Below are 17,094 nucleotides of genomic sequence, written 5' to 3'. Positions count from 1 at the left end.
TAGCAGGGTTCGTCTGTGTCTGGCCTTCAGCCAACCCTCATAGCCCCCACATGCTGAGATGCATGCCGCAATGTCACATCACACAAACATTTCCCCAAAGCTGGGTTCACATCAGACAGACGCTTTCCTAAAGCTATATCCATCCACCTCAACCCTCAGCCCACGCCGTGTCACCCACTAACTATGTACACAGCTGCCTCAGAAGGATCCCTCCGACAAACAGAATGCTGAAAATCCCCTTTTGCTGTGGCGTTAAGTACGACAGAGACATCCTGTGGACTGAGCTGAGCCGGACTAGTCAGGCCCTGTCGGATCAAGCCACTTGTAGTTGGCGCTGCCTGGCTCTCCTAGGGCCTCTTCATCAACTCAGCCAAGGCGAAACAATAGACTAAAGCTAGTAGGAAGACACCACAGGCCTCATGCCAAATGCACTAAAAGAGAGACAGTGAAGGAAAGAGAGAATGAGAGCAACCCAGAACGGTACGTGAGCATCAGGATTGGTATGTCTCTTGTGAAGGCTAGATTAGAGATATATTAGTGTACATGATTAAAGAGGCAAGAGAAGCTTACTCTTCATTGAGGTCTGTTGTCAGGGCTTTGTGGTGCACTGTCAAAAGCTATTGGCATGAGCCTGAAGGGAAAGCAGAATGAGCACAGGAGGGAAAAAGTGGTAAAACAGAAATAAACGGGCACCTAGGGACAGGCGCGTGCAAGGAAGTGAATGGATGTTAGTATTCCTGAATGCACCATCAGGACCAGCATGACTGAGCAGTTATTGGATAATTTCTCTAACATGGTGTCACTTAGTGGCATTTCAGGACACTTGAAAAAAGGGAATAGACCCTTTGATCTCTGCCTAATGTGGTGGAAGCTTGTACTCGGAATAACTTTCAAAAGAACAGCCAGAGAGACAATACCCACCCTTCCAATTTGGGCTTTTATTACCAGTTTCTCAAGGATTTGTACACATTTGTGAGGGAAAGACATATAAGAATACTGAGATTATTTTTTGTAAGTTTGCTTTTGCATAATTATAAACAGCTTGACAGGGAAGACGTCACTTTTATTTTCTTCCTTTTAATTTTTGTTTAATGGTGACTGTGTGCCAGAGAAAGGTGTTTTTGCACTAAGTCTGCAGAGCTGTAGCTCCCTTCACCTCAGAATAAATTTCGCCTGCTTTCAGCTTAAAATTTGGCATCAGGGACAGCAAACTGGTGGTTTTTTGTTGTTTTTTTTCTGCTTCCCTCATCATTAATAATGATGAGAAGCTCTGCATTTGGAGCTCACATCCTCCACCGAGAGAAGTGACCTATTATAATCCCGATCTGCCCCAAAATTTAATGAATTCTTTCCTTCCCCATGTTCCACCTTCCCATCAAGTTTCATTAAATTCACCATTGTGATTTGGTTATCCAACAGATAAAGAAACTGATCATCATCATGTTGCCTCAATAAAGAGGCAATATGACCACCCCATTAACTAGTCTCCTTACCTTTAAATTATTTTCATACTCATAAGCCCAGTGGATCAACTGGACCAGTTTTCTATTGTCCATGCACTGTAGTGTACTTTAAAAACTACTACTATTTTAGCAGCTCGTATTTTCTCTGTATTGACAATTGCATATCTTACTCTTAGGTTCAGGGTGTACAGTCATTTGGCGAGGCGTATGTTTTATGGCGCCGCAGACCTGGCAACCAGCCTGATAAAAAAAAGTCCATGTAAACATCAGCTGTGTAAACAACATTTAGCTCTAAAAATAGACGAATATGCTGAGAAGTGGACCGCTGGTGAAGTCCAGGCTTTATTAATGCTGTATGCGAATGAGAAAATACTGACTTGCCCGATTCTTAACCTGCTACTGGGACGTTTACACAGGAATGTAATGCTGAGAGAAAAGGATGAAACTGGATTACAGGGAGTGCAGAATTATTAGGCAAATGAGTATTTTGTCCACATCATCCTCTTCATGCATGTTGTCTTACTCCAAGCTGTATAGAAATATCTCAAGACTGATTCTTCTAAGGTTTTATGGACTGATGAAATGAGAGTGAGTCTTGATGGGCCAGATGGATGGGCCCGTGGCTGGATTGGTAAAGGGCAGAGAGCTCCAGTCCGACTCAGACGCCAGCAAGGTGGAGGTGGAGTACTGGTTTGGGCTGGTATCATCAAAGATGAGCTTGTGGGGCCTTTTCGGGTTGAGGATGGAGTCAAGCTCAACTCCCAGTCCTACTGCCAGTTTCTGGAAGACACCTTCTTCAAGCAGTGGTACAGGAAGAAGTCTGCATCCTTCAAGAAAAACATGATTTTCATGCAGGACAATGCTCCATCACACGCGTCCAAGTACTCCACAGCGTGGCTGGCAAGAAGGGGTATAAAAGAAGAAAAACTAATGACATGGCCACCTTGTTCACCTGATCTGAACCCCATTGAGAACCTGTGGTCCATCATCAAATGTGAGATTTACAAGGAGGGAAAACAGTACACCTCTCTGAACAGTGTCTGGGAGGCTGTGGTTGCTGCTGCACGCAATGTTGATGGTGAACAGATCAAACACTGACAGAATCCATGGATGGCAGGCTTTTGAGTGTCCTTGCAAAGAAAGGTGGCTATATTGGTCGCTGATTTGTTTTTGTTTTGTTTTTGAATGTCAGAAATGTATATTTGTGAATGTGGAGATGTTATATTGGTTTCACTGGTAAAAATAAATAATTGAAATGGGTATATATTTGTTTTTTGTTAAGTTGCACATAATTATGCACAGTAATAGTCACCTGCACACACAGATATCCCCCTAAAATAGCTAAAACTAAAAACAAACTACAAACTACTTCCAAAAACATTTAGCTTTGATATGAGTTTTTTGGGTTCATTGAGAACATGGTTGTTGTTCAATAATAAAATTATTCCTCAAAAATACAACTTGCCTAATAATTCTGCACTCCCTGTATAAAGAAGTAAAAAACAACACTGACTGCATGTGTGACGAGCTCTGCTGTGCCATCTGTGCCACATGCAGCATTTTAGTGTTTTTGTGCTACAGTGTTATAGCACTAAATATTAAATTGAACCCATCCCCCCTTTCAGCCTGGTTGCAGCCGCTGGGATCAACAACTTTTTCTGTCTGTCTTTTCAACTTTGTTATAATCATGAACCCACAAAACACAGAGCTGAGATGACATCCTTCATCTTGTTTTTGGAGTTTTTGCTGCTCTGCCAACTGCCAACATCACATTACTGTTACATCTGGCTGCTGTAAATGCTAATAGAAAATAAAACCCTTAAAGGTATGTGGTGAGCAGTCCTTCTCAGAGATTCCCCAGAACGAATGCATTTAATAATTAGTTTTTATTCATCTCTGGCTCTCTTCCACAGTGTGCCTTTTGCCCTGCCTCCCTCAACTTAACCCCAACCCATCAAAGCAGATGGCTGCTGGAAGTTTCTTCCTGTTAAAATTGAGTTTTTCCTTCCTACTGTCGCCAAGTGCTTCCTTGAGGAAGGTTTTCTGATTGTTGGGTTTTTTTCTGTATTATTGAAGGATCTTTACCTCACAGTATAAAGAGCCTTCAGGCAGGTGTTGTTGTGATTTTGCGCTATATAAATAACAGTGAAAAATTTAACAGAACTGTGTGGTGTTAAAGTGCCTGCTGTAAAGGCCGTGTAAAAGTAATAGTAGTAGTGTATGAATGGTGTATGTGTGTTTCCTGAGTTCTCAGTGTCAAAAGAAAATGAGAGGGTCAAAGGGAAACAAATCCACCTGTCCATATTAAAATAGCTGAATTTCAGTGGCACACCACCCCTGCAAATTTCTCATGATTTGATTTGACAAAATTGTCCCTCTCAAGGGTGCAATCATGTGTTTTTTTATTTTCCTGCAGTTAAATGTTCTTCACTCTCACTTAATCAGGACTCTTGATTACGTCTCTAATTTGTTACAGTGGAAGGGAGGAGTGCACTGAGTGTGGGGGCTTATTGTACATAATATCAGCCAGTCATTGCAGAGGATTACAGTGTCTTCAGAGAACATTTCTGTTTAACATTACTTCATTAGGCTCCCTTTGATAACCTTTCATTTCCCATTATTAGTTTTCATTTAATCCCAGCCCATGTCTAAGCTGCCGTCTATGGACGGAATGATGGCAAACGCCTGTGGAGAGACGACTCCTCTACAAGTGTAGGTCTGTGTAATTAAGCAATAAGCCACATGAGGCCAAGCTTTATGGTGATTTTTGAACAGCTGTTATGAGATATGCTGTTAAGTAAGATTTGGTAGCTGTCCCATAAATCAAAGACGATCTGGCTTTAGGACGTTTTTTAAAAAGTTTTACTTATATGGAAATCAAACCATTGTTGATTGAGTGTATACATCAGTAATTACATTTCTATAGAGAAAATATTCTTGTATGTGGGGAAGTCACCCATCCCCATGCTGGATTCTGCATGCCTACAGATAAGTAATTGAAAACAATGCATCCATACATCCCAGTGTTATTGCTGTCAGTGTAATGTCATTGATAACAGCCTCACAGTTTGCAATTATCTCTCCGAGAGTCATATCAGAGTTGTATTAAAATACTACTAAATGGAGACCCAATTATTTTTCTAGCAAAACACCAGAAGCCAGAGGAAACAGAGTATTAATGCGGCACTGAGCATCCAACTTTTGGCAATTTTTACAGCTGTCTTTTGCAGTTTTTATCATTCTAAGACATAATAGACCGAGAAGAACCAGCTCCAGATGGAGGTTTGTCAGCGAAAAAACTGCCTATGGTGGAAAAAGTCCAATTAGTCCATTGTTAGTTTGTTGGCTTCATTTGACAACAGAATTCACTCCTTTGGTGTACTTCTATCCAAGCAGCCACTGGGCAAGAGACAGTGCAGTTGTGTCAGGTTGCCGTTCATCACAAGGTTACCACAGAGAGACAGACAACCAGCCATGCTGGTATTCATACTACCAGATGTAGAGCACCCAGAAAAAAACAAACAGAAAGGTCTCAGCTGACCAGAAAATTTTAAGCCTGTGCTCCAGCACATTGTTCATTTTAACACTACTATTAGAAGTCAAACTCAAGAAATGATGACATGAGTGCATATAGTTACTGCACTTCATTTACATTTCTGTTGTAGGTCATTGCTGCTCCAGGCTCTAATACTAGTTTCTTTCCAGGGGTGGGTCTTTGTTATTATCTTATTCCACAGTGTTCAGGTTTAATTGCATGCTGCTGGGAATGACAACTTTGGTCACTAGAAACTGAACATTAGCTCCCCGTTACTCTGCGTACACATATTAATAAGTCTGTTCAACCTGGATGGCTGAAATTGAGCTTTCTGCAAGGCTAGACAGACATCACACGTGTTGGGTGAAAGCTACAATTTCCTTGATACCCGATGAAGCTACCCTATTATGCATTAATGGTCCAAGCTTGTCATCTTGCGTGCATGGTCTGGCATACTTGATATACAGCACTTTTATATTCTCATCTGTAGTCTCAGAAACTTATCTCATTATGGGTGCATCACAGACAATACACATCCATAAAGAATGACCAGAAATGGACCTTTAAATGTTTTTAAAGAAAAAAAAAACATTATCATGCTGTTCTTCACAACAATAAGAAGCTCATGTGTTCCCCCTCTCTCAGTTAATGCTTCCGCTGGAAAGCATTTAGTGTCACTTCATTATAAATGGATTATGGTTTGCAGGCTGTGTGAGAGAGGATATGAAGGCTCAAAACCAAATATATCTACCACAACAAGAACTTTGCACTGCTGCCCATCTGTTTGCCGGGCTAAAACTTGAACAAGGCTTTGTTAAAGTGCTGCTGGTGGCATATATATATTTGTGTCAATAATGAAATGGTCTGCTCTGTGACTTAGCCAGATGAAAGCATAACATCCGGCTACACTTTCATCCGGACAACATTTTAAATTGTTGTCTAAACAAAAATCCCTGAAATTGATTTGATTTGACAAGCAGACTGTCCTCCATCTCCTCCTGGCAAATGGCAGATCTGTTTACTGCTGATAATCTTATCAGATTCAAATTTCACTCATCATCTTGTCCCTGCAAATCTTCATCTCTTTGATTGATCATTCCTGCAATATAATGAAAGCTAATCTAAACAATCATGCGTTTCGCCTGCAGGGTTGAAGATCCGTGAAGTGATGATCAACGTGTCGCGTCAGCAGGTGGAGGACTTTCATGGCCCAGAGGACTACTGGTGTTTGTGTGTCGCCTGGAGTCACCTGGGAACTTCCAAGAGCCGCAAGGCAACAGTCCGGATTGCCTGTAAGCGAAACCATGTCACTTTGATACCAGCCTGACCTTACTGTGTCTGCGAAGGTTATTTGACTTTAAACCAGTGAGGGGATTATATAGAAAGCATTCATTGTACATACATAAACAGAGAAGGTCACACATGAAACAATTGTGCATATATGTTTGTTTGCTCCTTCGTGCTATTCTTCTATAAAGCAGGGCTGTTTATTCTCTTGCCTAGACCTGCGGAAGAACTTTGAGCAGGACCCCCAAGGCACCGAGGTGCCTCTGAATGGCATGATTGTGTTGCACTGTCGTCCCCCAGAGGGAGTGCCTGTGGCTGAGGTGAGGGCTTTCTTGCACTTCAAACAAGTAACGTTTTCTCCTGTGTTGCTTGGAGAGAAGCCGTCATCCATCTGCTTTACTCACAGTATAGCTCTGTTTACGTGACATGTTGTTTTGTTTCTCTCCAGCCACAGCAAATCCAGGACACATCTGTAATTTTTTCTCTTCATTTCAGTGTAAACAAGACTAATACTTGATGAGCTGACACAATTAATGTATTCCTTTCACTTTTGCTATCTTTGTCTGTTTTCTGAGGGTGAGTATTTCTGTATGAGCATGTCTGATAGAGAGTACCCGTCACTGCTATTTTAATTTTTACTATGAATATAAAATGAGGCTCTTGTGGACAGTCCTGCTGAGTGGTGCTTCTGTGCTGTGATGCTGCGCGCCTTCGTGTGGAAACTCAGTAGGGTGATGTGTCGATAGATATCAAAGCCTGCGTAACCAAGCATCTGAAGCTTTGCATTTACTTAAAGGGGCAGTCTGTGATCTATGTAAACAAGATGACAGCAAATTTCTAAGCACAGGACTCGAACCCTACCATTACTCCCAAACTGATTGACGTGCCTTTGCATAAACCGACCGATACGTTTTCTGATGCTAATGGATAAAGCTTTGTGGAGGTCAGTAATGTTTGCAAACACACTGACTTGTTTTTTAATCATAACTTCCGTTTGCATGTCTTCCAGCTCTTTTATATGAAACAACAGAACAGTTAAGAGTTGACATTTTATTTACAGTATGCATCTATACTGGCAGGGTCACTGGTATGTATATTCCCAGGATTATATAGTATATATAACTATTTGTTTAGTTTTTGTCTTTTCTGAGCCACAGCTGTCTAATTCTCAGTTTTAGTATAGTGTAGTGTAAATAGCACTGAGATTTTGTACATACTAAAAAGAAAAGAAAATATTTCATCATGTGTGATTTTGGACACAAAATTCCTCATCCCAGCAAAAAAAACAAAAAACAAAACAGAAAATAGAGCAAATACAATTCCTGTCAAAATATCCAGACTTGGCTGTTTGAACAGAGCTGTTCTTAATCTGTTTGTCCTTCTCACTCATTGTTAGTCTTGTTAAACTTAGGAGTTATCTGTCTCCATTACAGGGAGCAGCACCTTTCAGAAACAGATCCACTTAATATTAATTATTCACTAAATTATTCACTCATTCCTCTTTACAGGATTTAACTTGAGAAAATATGCTACATAGCAGGATAACATTAAGTTTTATATCAGATAGTATTTGTTTATTTCATAGTTATATATGTTCTCATTAAGTCATATTTAATTGTAGAGCTTATTCATTGCTTCTGGTAGCTCTGTAAAATATATAACATTAACATTACAACCAAATCACCTTTTATATTTCCACTCATAGTAATGAGTCATTAATTAATTGCTTAGAAGAACTGGTAAAAGTTCACATCAATGTCCATAACATCTGCAGTTACCACAGACCATGGGGTGTCAATTAAATGTGGAAAGGCAAAGTGAGCCCCTCTCCAATGTATTCTTTTTCCACTTTGAGGGACCCAATTAAAATGAATATCAATGGAAGTGAGAAACACTGCTGATAGGGGTTAATAAATACCAGTAGGGTCCAACCATCAGCTACAGTACTATTTAATAAGGATAGGGTCTCACTGGGATTAGAAAAATCATTTTTTACAAGTGTCCTAAGTCCAAAAAAGTAATAAGTAAAGATGACACCATGTTTTCTGATGTCTGTAGGCTTGAGGCAGTGTTTTGGTTTATAGTAAAGCAAAATGTCGTCACTGATGTTATATCAGTGATTTCTGGAATGCCAAAGCAGCAACATAGTATACGATGATGTAACGGGGGTATTTTCAATTATTATATTTTAAATCTTTCAAAGTTATTATTTATTAATATATTTTGTATTTATTTTTTAATCAACAGACTTTTTATTTGTATTATTTTTATTTCGTCAGTTTTATCAAAGCAACTGACCACATGTATGAATTAATAAAGTTCAGTGAAATGAAATGAAAAGAACAGGGGTTAAGCACTATCTGCCGTACTGAATATTGTTTACGGATATTTGAGAATTTGTATTGCTCAAACATTTTCTTTGGTGTGCTTCATTGTTATGTCTGTCATGTTGTGATCTGTCATATTAACAAACTGTTCTAAAGCCATTTGTTTTTTCAGAATCCAAATCGATGCTTTAGAATTCCTTAAAGGTGAAAATGGACTCCAGTTCAAATTGTGTGTGTGTGCCCGTGTGTGTGTGTGTGTGTGTGTGTGTGTGTGTGTGTGTGTGTGATGAATGATTCAGCTCACACAAATGGAGCATCGGTGTACCACGAGTCTCCCCGATGCATTGTGGTCATCAAACTCCTCATGCATTCATTAATGTGACTCCGGCTAACAAAGAGAATGGTTATAGTAAATAATGCAGTGACAAATCCAGCTCCCTCTAGTATGACTTGCACTGAGGGAAGAAAAAAAACTACTGACATCCAGAGTTGGAGATGTGGCAGTAATTTTTTTTTTCTTTTTATGACTTTAGACATTGCTGAGAGCCTTTTTTGTATCCAGCACTGTGAAGGAGAGAAGCTCAAGCTCAGCTAAAGTTTGAGTTTTAAGGAATTGAGGTCATGCAGCATGATCTGTTAAACCCTGTTTGTATTCTGAGGGATATTTATTTTGGCCATGACATTTATCTGAACGTCCATACTCCCACATTCAGCTGGAAATTAATACTTGTGATGTTGAAGAAATGTGAACAGTTAATTTTTTGGAGCTGATATTAAATGCACAGTTGACGAAATGCGGATTTAATACGCTCCAACTTTCTAGGCTGTTTTAATACATTAATGCTTTACATCTGACTGTAAAGCTTGAAATCCCTTTATGTCACTGCTCTGTTCATGATCTCAGAGGCAATGCCATCAGTGAGGGAGAGGGGACTTTATCTGCATCTTGCTGTAACTAAGCCACCCGGGAGTTTACTGGGCTGCTGTGTAGGATGTTAATGAAAACCAGAGAACGCCATATTATCTGTCCCAGCAGTGACAGAGGCAATAATCTGTGCACAATGCAAGTCAGACCACAGAGAATGGATCATAGTAAAACAGCTTAAGTCTGCTTCAGTTTATTGGTGACAAGAGTTTTAACTGGCTCTGCTTTTTAGAGACAGAACAGTTACCAGTACATATTATACTCAACTGTGTCCTTACATAATATTTTTGTAATTAAATGTCACTTTTTCTCAATAAAAACAATCTTGTTTTGAATTAGTAGTTATTTAGTTAAACTATTAATAGCGCTTTACAGCTCAGTGATAACATGCTAAATGTGGGGTAATCTCAGAGAAAAGTCAACACTTAAGTAACAATGCAATAGTTTATTTTGTTTTTGATAGCAGTATGGTAACCTGCTTACAAGACAGCTGGTATTTTTCAGTGCAATATTTGGATTTAAGAAATTATCTGTCAGACGCATTTGGAGTTTTTTTCATTTTGAGTCTTTTATTGTCCTTTCTGTTGTTTAGCTGTGTTACAATTTCTACGTCTGGCCTTGTTTCCTGCTTTATTTTGAAAGTCTTGTGTTGCTATGTTCAATGCGTTTAGTTTTGCTCTTCCTCTTTGACATCGTTATGTTGATTTGTGTCAGCTGTTTCCCCATGTGTTTCCACTTCCTCTGATCACCTCCAGTGTGTATTTAGTCTGGGTGTTTTCTTTCAGTCTTTGTGAGGTTGTTTGGGTCACAGTCATAGAGTGAGCTGGAGGACCCAATAGCAGACATGGAAGGAGACAGGACTAAGGTTAAACAAAAAGCGAGCCGTTTATTATGGCTGGTAAACATGAATACAAAAATCAAGCAAAAGTGAACAGGAGCGACACTAAACTGAAACCTAAACTGGGAAAACTAAACTGTGGTAACTATGAAAACAGACATGAACACTGTTCTACCAAGGAACATGTGAGCAACTGTGATGGGGAAAAACAAGAACAAGAAACATAAACACGACCTGAGCAGAATCATGGAATACATGGAACAGATGACAAAGACTGAAAGAAAACACACAGAATAAACACACATTGGAGGTGATCAGAGGAAGTGGAAACACGTGGGGAAACAGCTGACACAAATCAACATAATGACATACAGGACAAGAGCAAAACTAAGCACACTGAACATAGCAAACAAGACTTTCAAAATAAAACAGGAAACAAGGAGAGATGTAGACATGACAACTAATAATAGCAACAGAAGAACTTAACATATCTCCAAATACAATATAAGAAATCAAAAATACAAACATAAACTCCAAATGCTGGGTCATAGACATTATCCTAAAGGAATAAAAACTGGATTCTTTCACTTTACAAGCTGATATCAACCTAAAACCTTCAATATCACATTAAAATTCTCTAGTAAGGTTATACTATATAACAGGTCTAAAAATATTGTGACGTCTCAGATATACTTGTCCTTTTCATCTCTGTTTAAAACTATGAACTTAACCATGTCTTTAAAATATAAACCTCCCTTTTTCTGTTTCATTTCATGATAACATTGCCTAAAATTGGAAATACAAAGCTAAATAGTCACTTTCAGTGTAATATTCATGAGTTAAGCATGAATACTGTGGCAGTTTTAAAGTACAGTGGCACCACTGGGATCTGGGATTTTAATAAAATTAAGGATGCCACATATTAAAGTAAACATCTAATACATATAATCTAATATATATGTGATGCCTGAAGGTTGTTTACATTTATTGATGAGTAAATATATGATGCCGTTGCTGCTGGGAACACACTGCGAACACAACTGAAGAGCTTTGCAGGGGAACAAAAATTAAAGACTAACATCTTTAAACAACCTGACCACATGGCAAAATAACCACTTGTTCAGCAAAGCATTAACTTACTTAATTTGTGCACTGTTCACATTATAAACTTTAGATACTGGAAAAACACATAGACTGAACTGCTTTTATAACTTAGCCATTTGTTCAGCTTTACAGAAGTCAGCTAGATCTAAAACATGTTGTCATTTAAAATACAGCAAATCTATAAAAAGTGTCACGCAAATCCCAACCAGCTTTGTTCCCATGTAAGTTAGATTCTCAATTGTACCATTTTTCTGCATTTCTACTTTTTTCACAATGTTGTCAATCCCTGAAGGTTCAACTCAGTGTTTTACAAAGGGATTGTTCGTATCACTCATAGACAACACTTTTTCTACCTGTTAAAAGTAGAGAGACAACAAAGATTTCCAAAATCTTCTCTGTGAAATCTTTAAACTCTTAAAATGTCAAGAAAATATACAAAAATTTTCAACATTGCTATACCCAGTGTTCCGATTTATAGATTTATGAAAGAGTTTCCAATTTCAGAAAAAAAGGGCAAGTGAGTAATTATGTAATCAGGGCCTGTATCGTACATGTTTGACATGCAGAGAATGAACAGCAGAAATCATGCTGGAGAGATTAAAAGGTTAGCAGCTAACTAAAGGAATAAATGCTTTCAATTATTACCCACCCAAGTATTCCCAAGCATTCCAATCATCAAGCCACTCACCCCGAGACATTTAGATTGCTTGAAATATAATTATTAAGTGATAAGCATAACGTTTCCAGAGATGGTGAAGAGATAATCCAAGAACGCCCTGAAAGTTTAGCCACTCCTGCCTCCAGAACCGGCGTGCGTCAGATTTGGTGGATTAATTTGTTTAATGTGATTTCATGAAAGCTGTTGTTGCACTGAGAAAAGGCCAAACATGACTGAGGGGAGGCTGAGAGGGTGCAGGCATGAGTGAAGGGAAGGAGGGGAGGGGGCGGTTAATGAAGCGCAATCTTAATTGAATCAGATGGTACAAAACTTACTGCAATGCTTTGTAATTGTCTTCATGTCGCTTTCACTTCCCATTTAAATGATTGTAAATGTAGGTCATTACATCTGCTTTCAGAATAATCAAGTGTTTAGGCCAGATGCTGAGGGGAATTGAAATGACTTCTCTGTTAAGTTTAAGATGATACCTTTCTGCAAATAAACACGGCTCTCCAGACTTGCCGGCTCTCTCACCTCAACAGCTTTACACAGCTTGAATTTATCAGAAAATGAAGCCCTGCTGCATGCTTCATAGACACTCTGCTGATGATGTGATGCTGCTTTCCTGGCTTTATTTTATTTGCTTTCTCAACCAAGAGTGAAAAAGAGCAAAATATACTGGTACGTATGAGTGACATGTAGAGGTCAGTACGGTGGCCTTGACACCATGCCAATAGACTGCCAGCGCTGCTAGGTCAGGTGTTCTGTAGTGCAACACTAGTTGCTGCTATCGAAGTGGGACACATTTGCCAATTAAGCAAATATGTTTCCTGTCGTCCCCGGGCGCTGGCTTATCAGGCTCATTTGATCATCCCTGCCATCTCATCAGCATGTGCATCTCTCCATAGTTTTTGACTCTAGGACCAACAGAGAGTGTCTCGCACTCCAGGATTATACTCTTCTCTGGAAGTGAGGGAGGGTCAGAATGACACAGATTAATCAAAGCAAAATCACAAGAGGAAAAACCAACCAGAGAACAAAGAGATTATTTTAATTTACTTCACTGTAAGAATTTCCTGAGATAAAGGTCCCAAAAAATGAAAAGTCACCACCAAAGAGGATTTGTCTGATCACAGAGAGGATAAAGAGATAATTATTGGTCAGTTTTATTGAATAGTACAACAGCTGCTGTTTAATGGTTTAATTAAGTTTCATCTTTCTCTTCTTATTATGTACTTTCACAAATCCTTTTTTTAAATCTCAGATGGCCTTTACCACGATGTGAATGAGAATCAAACACCATCACAGTTTAGAAATTAGGATAATGTTAGCATGAAAAAAAAAAATCATTACATTAATCTCTCAGTCTGCTTCTTTTCTGTTTTGGTTGCCTGTTAAATTCTATCCACAAACACAAACACCCACACTACTTCTAAAAGTGTACACGTGCATCTTTTTTAAATCACATATAACTTTAAAAAATCTTAAGTGTAAGAAACTAACATATATAATACAACACACTGATTCAAAAGGAAAGCACATGCCTTACAGCAAAACAGTACGAAACTTGGAATCATTTTCTGAGACAAACAGCGACCTAACTAATTCAACGGCATTGCAGAAAGGATGAGAGAGATCTATACACCAGCAATCCATACTTTACCACTCAAACTTGGCTTACTTTCTATCAATACCACCTAAAAAGAGTTGATTAGAACATGTAAAATTCATGTAATAACAGCCTTAGTTCAGTGAACATAAAATGAGCCGTCTAATGAATCTCCACATACTTGACAACTTCTGTCTTCCGGAGTCAGTGCTTATTGTTTGTATAACACATTCTGGAGTGTACAACTGAAATGTTTAATCTCTAGTTACTGTGGAGTGGCACAATGGGTTTGCATGTGTGCCAGTTTCTCTGACGTTTGCTGTCTTAGTTGGCAAGCAGTGCCTTCTCAGTTTCAACTGGTGATGTAAATTTAACAGTTTTAAAATTGTCCTTCTTTGTGTGTGAGAGAAGTAAAGCTAGAACAGAAAAGCATCAAATGCAACTCTGTTTTTAACATGTACTGGTACCATTGCATGACTAATGCGTAATAAATAGTAAATAAATAGTTTCTTTGCCAATGTCATTATGAGAATACATTTTGGCTTCTTTTTTCAGCTACTGAATATTTGGTTCCTCTGCATTTCCTGGTTTTAAATTGATCTCTAAAGGACTGATTAGCTAGGATTTGTCTTAGGACAGGATTTTTTTACGACCAATTTCAACACACCAAGTTTGGGAAAGCCTAAATGCTAACCTCAAAGCTTTATAGCAGATGAACTGTTAATGTCACAGTGACTTTTACCTACAGTCTATGTCACAGAACACCTCAACCAGCTAACTAGCCATCTATATCTACAAATACATACCTACAGTGTGTCCTGGAAACCCTAATAAGTAATTAAGTTTTCATTGTCAAGTTGAACAAATTAGGTTAAATGAAACGCTGCTGAGTAAAAAGCCCCAAGAGTCGATTTGAAATGTTCTCCAGGACGACTCTGGCATCAAAGTGCTTCTTTACTGGCAAGGGGCTAATCCCATCGGACCTACATTTTCAATAATTCCCGATTTCCCAGTGGTTAGAGTAGAAGAAATAAAAAGTCATGAATGTTTGATAGCTCACTCTACTTAGGAAAGATAGCATCATTTCAATTACCCTGATCTTAAACAGCAAATCTTCTGGCATTTCATGGATATCTTTCATAGATTTTTTGTTTTAACTGTAATGTATAATTTATCATCTGCATAGGTAGAGAGCTACAATAAACACAGGGAAAGGTGGGGAAGGGTAACATATAGTATCATATAATACAGTGTCATTTCTGTGCCAAAAAATGCAAATTTTGGAGCTTTTAATGTTGAGTTGCGTTTTTATTTCAGATTTTGGATCTTACATTTGAGTTGAACGCAAGAGGAATGTGGTTCTGTTTTAAATGTATCATGTTGTCATATAGTCCTGTCATTTAGTCCAGTTATAGCACCGCAGTGATTTACCTTTGTATTGTTTTTTTTACTTAAATGTGGTGTAAATGGGAAAAATGCTTTCCTCCATCGTTTTGATATCTAATTTATGAAAAATTTCTACCTGCATGTGGAAGAAATTAGGTTTGTCATTGTGTTATGTAAAAGATGCAGATGTGAGTTCTTATTTTAAACAATGCAATTTGTTTTGCTCGGTGTTTCCTGTGGTGACATATTATCCACTTAATATTGAAATATATTTAATTTACACAGTGTAATAGTTACATCTTGGTACCTGTCAAACTCAGTTTCAACACTTTGCTCTAAATATTCATCCCATCTGAATATGAGAACAAAGCACTGGAGGTTAAGCTTCGATATAGTCATATATTCCACACTATATGACTATAATATACATTAAGTGAGTAATATAATGTAGACCGTTTTTAGTTCAGCTATTTTCTGAAATAAGGGGTGAGATAAGTGCATATCTTATAAACCTAATGTCTCATGGTGACATACAGTATTGGTCTTTGAGATGGGATCTCATTACAGTTTAACAAGCAACAAGTCATTTAGTTAGTTAGGCATCAACACTACAAACATGGTCGAGTCTTCCATTTCAGTTTGAATTAGCTGATGTGAAGCTTAGCAGCTATCTAAGTACCTGTCTTTCATTTACTGTAGGCTTGCAGACTAATTGAAAGATGGGTGCAAGCCAGTGTCAAGTGACCATTTGAAGAACTGCCGTTTTTGCAACTCCACGGTGGCTTTGTTTTTTAACCCCAGCAAAAACAACAAAGCTCACCAATCAATCACTTCAACTCATTTATTACTGTTTGAGAAGTAAGGGTCACTATTTGCTGTCAATCCTTGCATAAAGCAGACTACAAGAAAATACTGTGATTACATGAATAAGCTTGTAAAATGGGCTCATTTTGTATGAAATTATTCAATTATATTTGCTCCATTTTGTAGAAGGTCAAAACTGACTGCTTTCATAACTGACAAGACTGACCAGCCATGACAAACACTGGGGTTGATTAGACACTGGCTGTGAAAGAGTGAATTATAAAGAAAGAACTGATGAAGGCGCAATGTTGCACACTAGTATGAGCACTTGGTACTGTATGTCTTGAAAGCAGCGGAGCCAATTCATGAAAAAAAGCTACATGATGAAAGACTTCTTGGGCCATCAAAAGGAGCAAAAAACGCTTGTGACAACATGACTCCAGATTTATTGATTTCCTAGCTCTTTTTTTTTTTCATCTAGAGTGCTTTGACAGAGCAAAGCAATCTTTGAGTTTGTTGGCTGTAGTTACATTCCCTTGGCAAATGGACACTATCCACAAACACACATGCTACTCACACACTGGAGTACAACCCCATGCACAAACACATGGCTCTCCCAGTGGGGCGGAGTTTTTAATCCTCAAATACACTGCCATAAATCAAAACGCAATCCAAGTGCCCTAGCTCGTCTCTCTGAATGAAAAGCTCAAGCTACTGGCACATTAATAGCAATTTACAGGGCCAGTCATGCGAGGAGAGGAGCATCAACTGAGCGTCTTTTATTTTGTAATTCCTTATTGGTTTCGCTCACTACATGGCCACTGAATTGGTAACGCTGGAGGATGTGACCTACCTACTACATCACTTTACTCTGAGCTGTTGTCAGATGTGTTGTGCTTCCCAACCCCCTAATCTTGCAATCAAAATGTGTCCCCTTACATATCTTCATAAATGTAGTGAGGGACGTGTTTCAATTTTTGTCCTCTCCTTTTTTGCCAAGAAGAGAGAACAGAGACTTCTTTACATGATGAAATGCAAAATGCACGCTTCAATCAGCACGACTGTGAAGCATTTGTTAGCAAATACTGAACTGTACGCAATCCTCAAAGGAACAATTGTAGCAAAATTTTTCTACTGTTATACTACAGTGACCTGCAC

At 38.6% G+C, this 17,094-nt stretch overlaps 1 protein-coding gene across 1 annotated transcript in view; it reads left to right on the top strand.

Annotated features, from left to right (window-relative positions):
• Window positions 1–17,094, top strand: part of LOC113025470 (netrin receptor UNC5D-like) — a 183,134-nt gene that overhangs the window by 126,365 nt on the left and 39,675 nt on the right. Inside the window, exons 3-4 of the mRNA XM_026173238.2 lie at window positions 6,147–6,290; window positions 6,502–6,605. Of these exons, the coding sequence (XP_026029023.1) occupies window positions 6,147–6,290; window positions 6,502–6,605 (248 nt within the window). The remainder of the gene's footprint in view (window positions 1–6,146; window positions 6,291–6,501; window positions 6,606–17,094) is intronic.

The sequence above is a fragment of the Astatotilapia calliptera genome, chromosome 7 (genome assembly GCF_964374335.1).
Source record: "Astatotilapia calliptera chromosome 7, fAstCal68.1, whole genome shotgun sequence".
Lineage (NCBI taxonomy): Eukaryota > Metazoa > Chordata > Actinopteri > Cichliformes > Cichlidae > Astatotilapia > Astatotilapia calliptera.
This window is presented reverse-complemented; position numbering and strand designations above follow the sequence as displayed.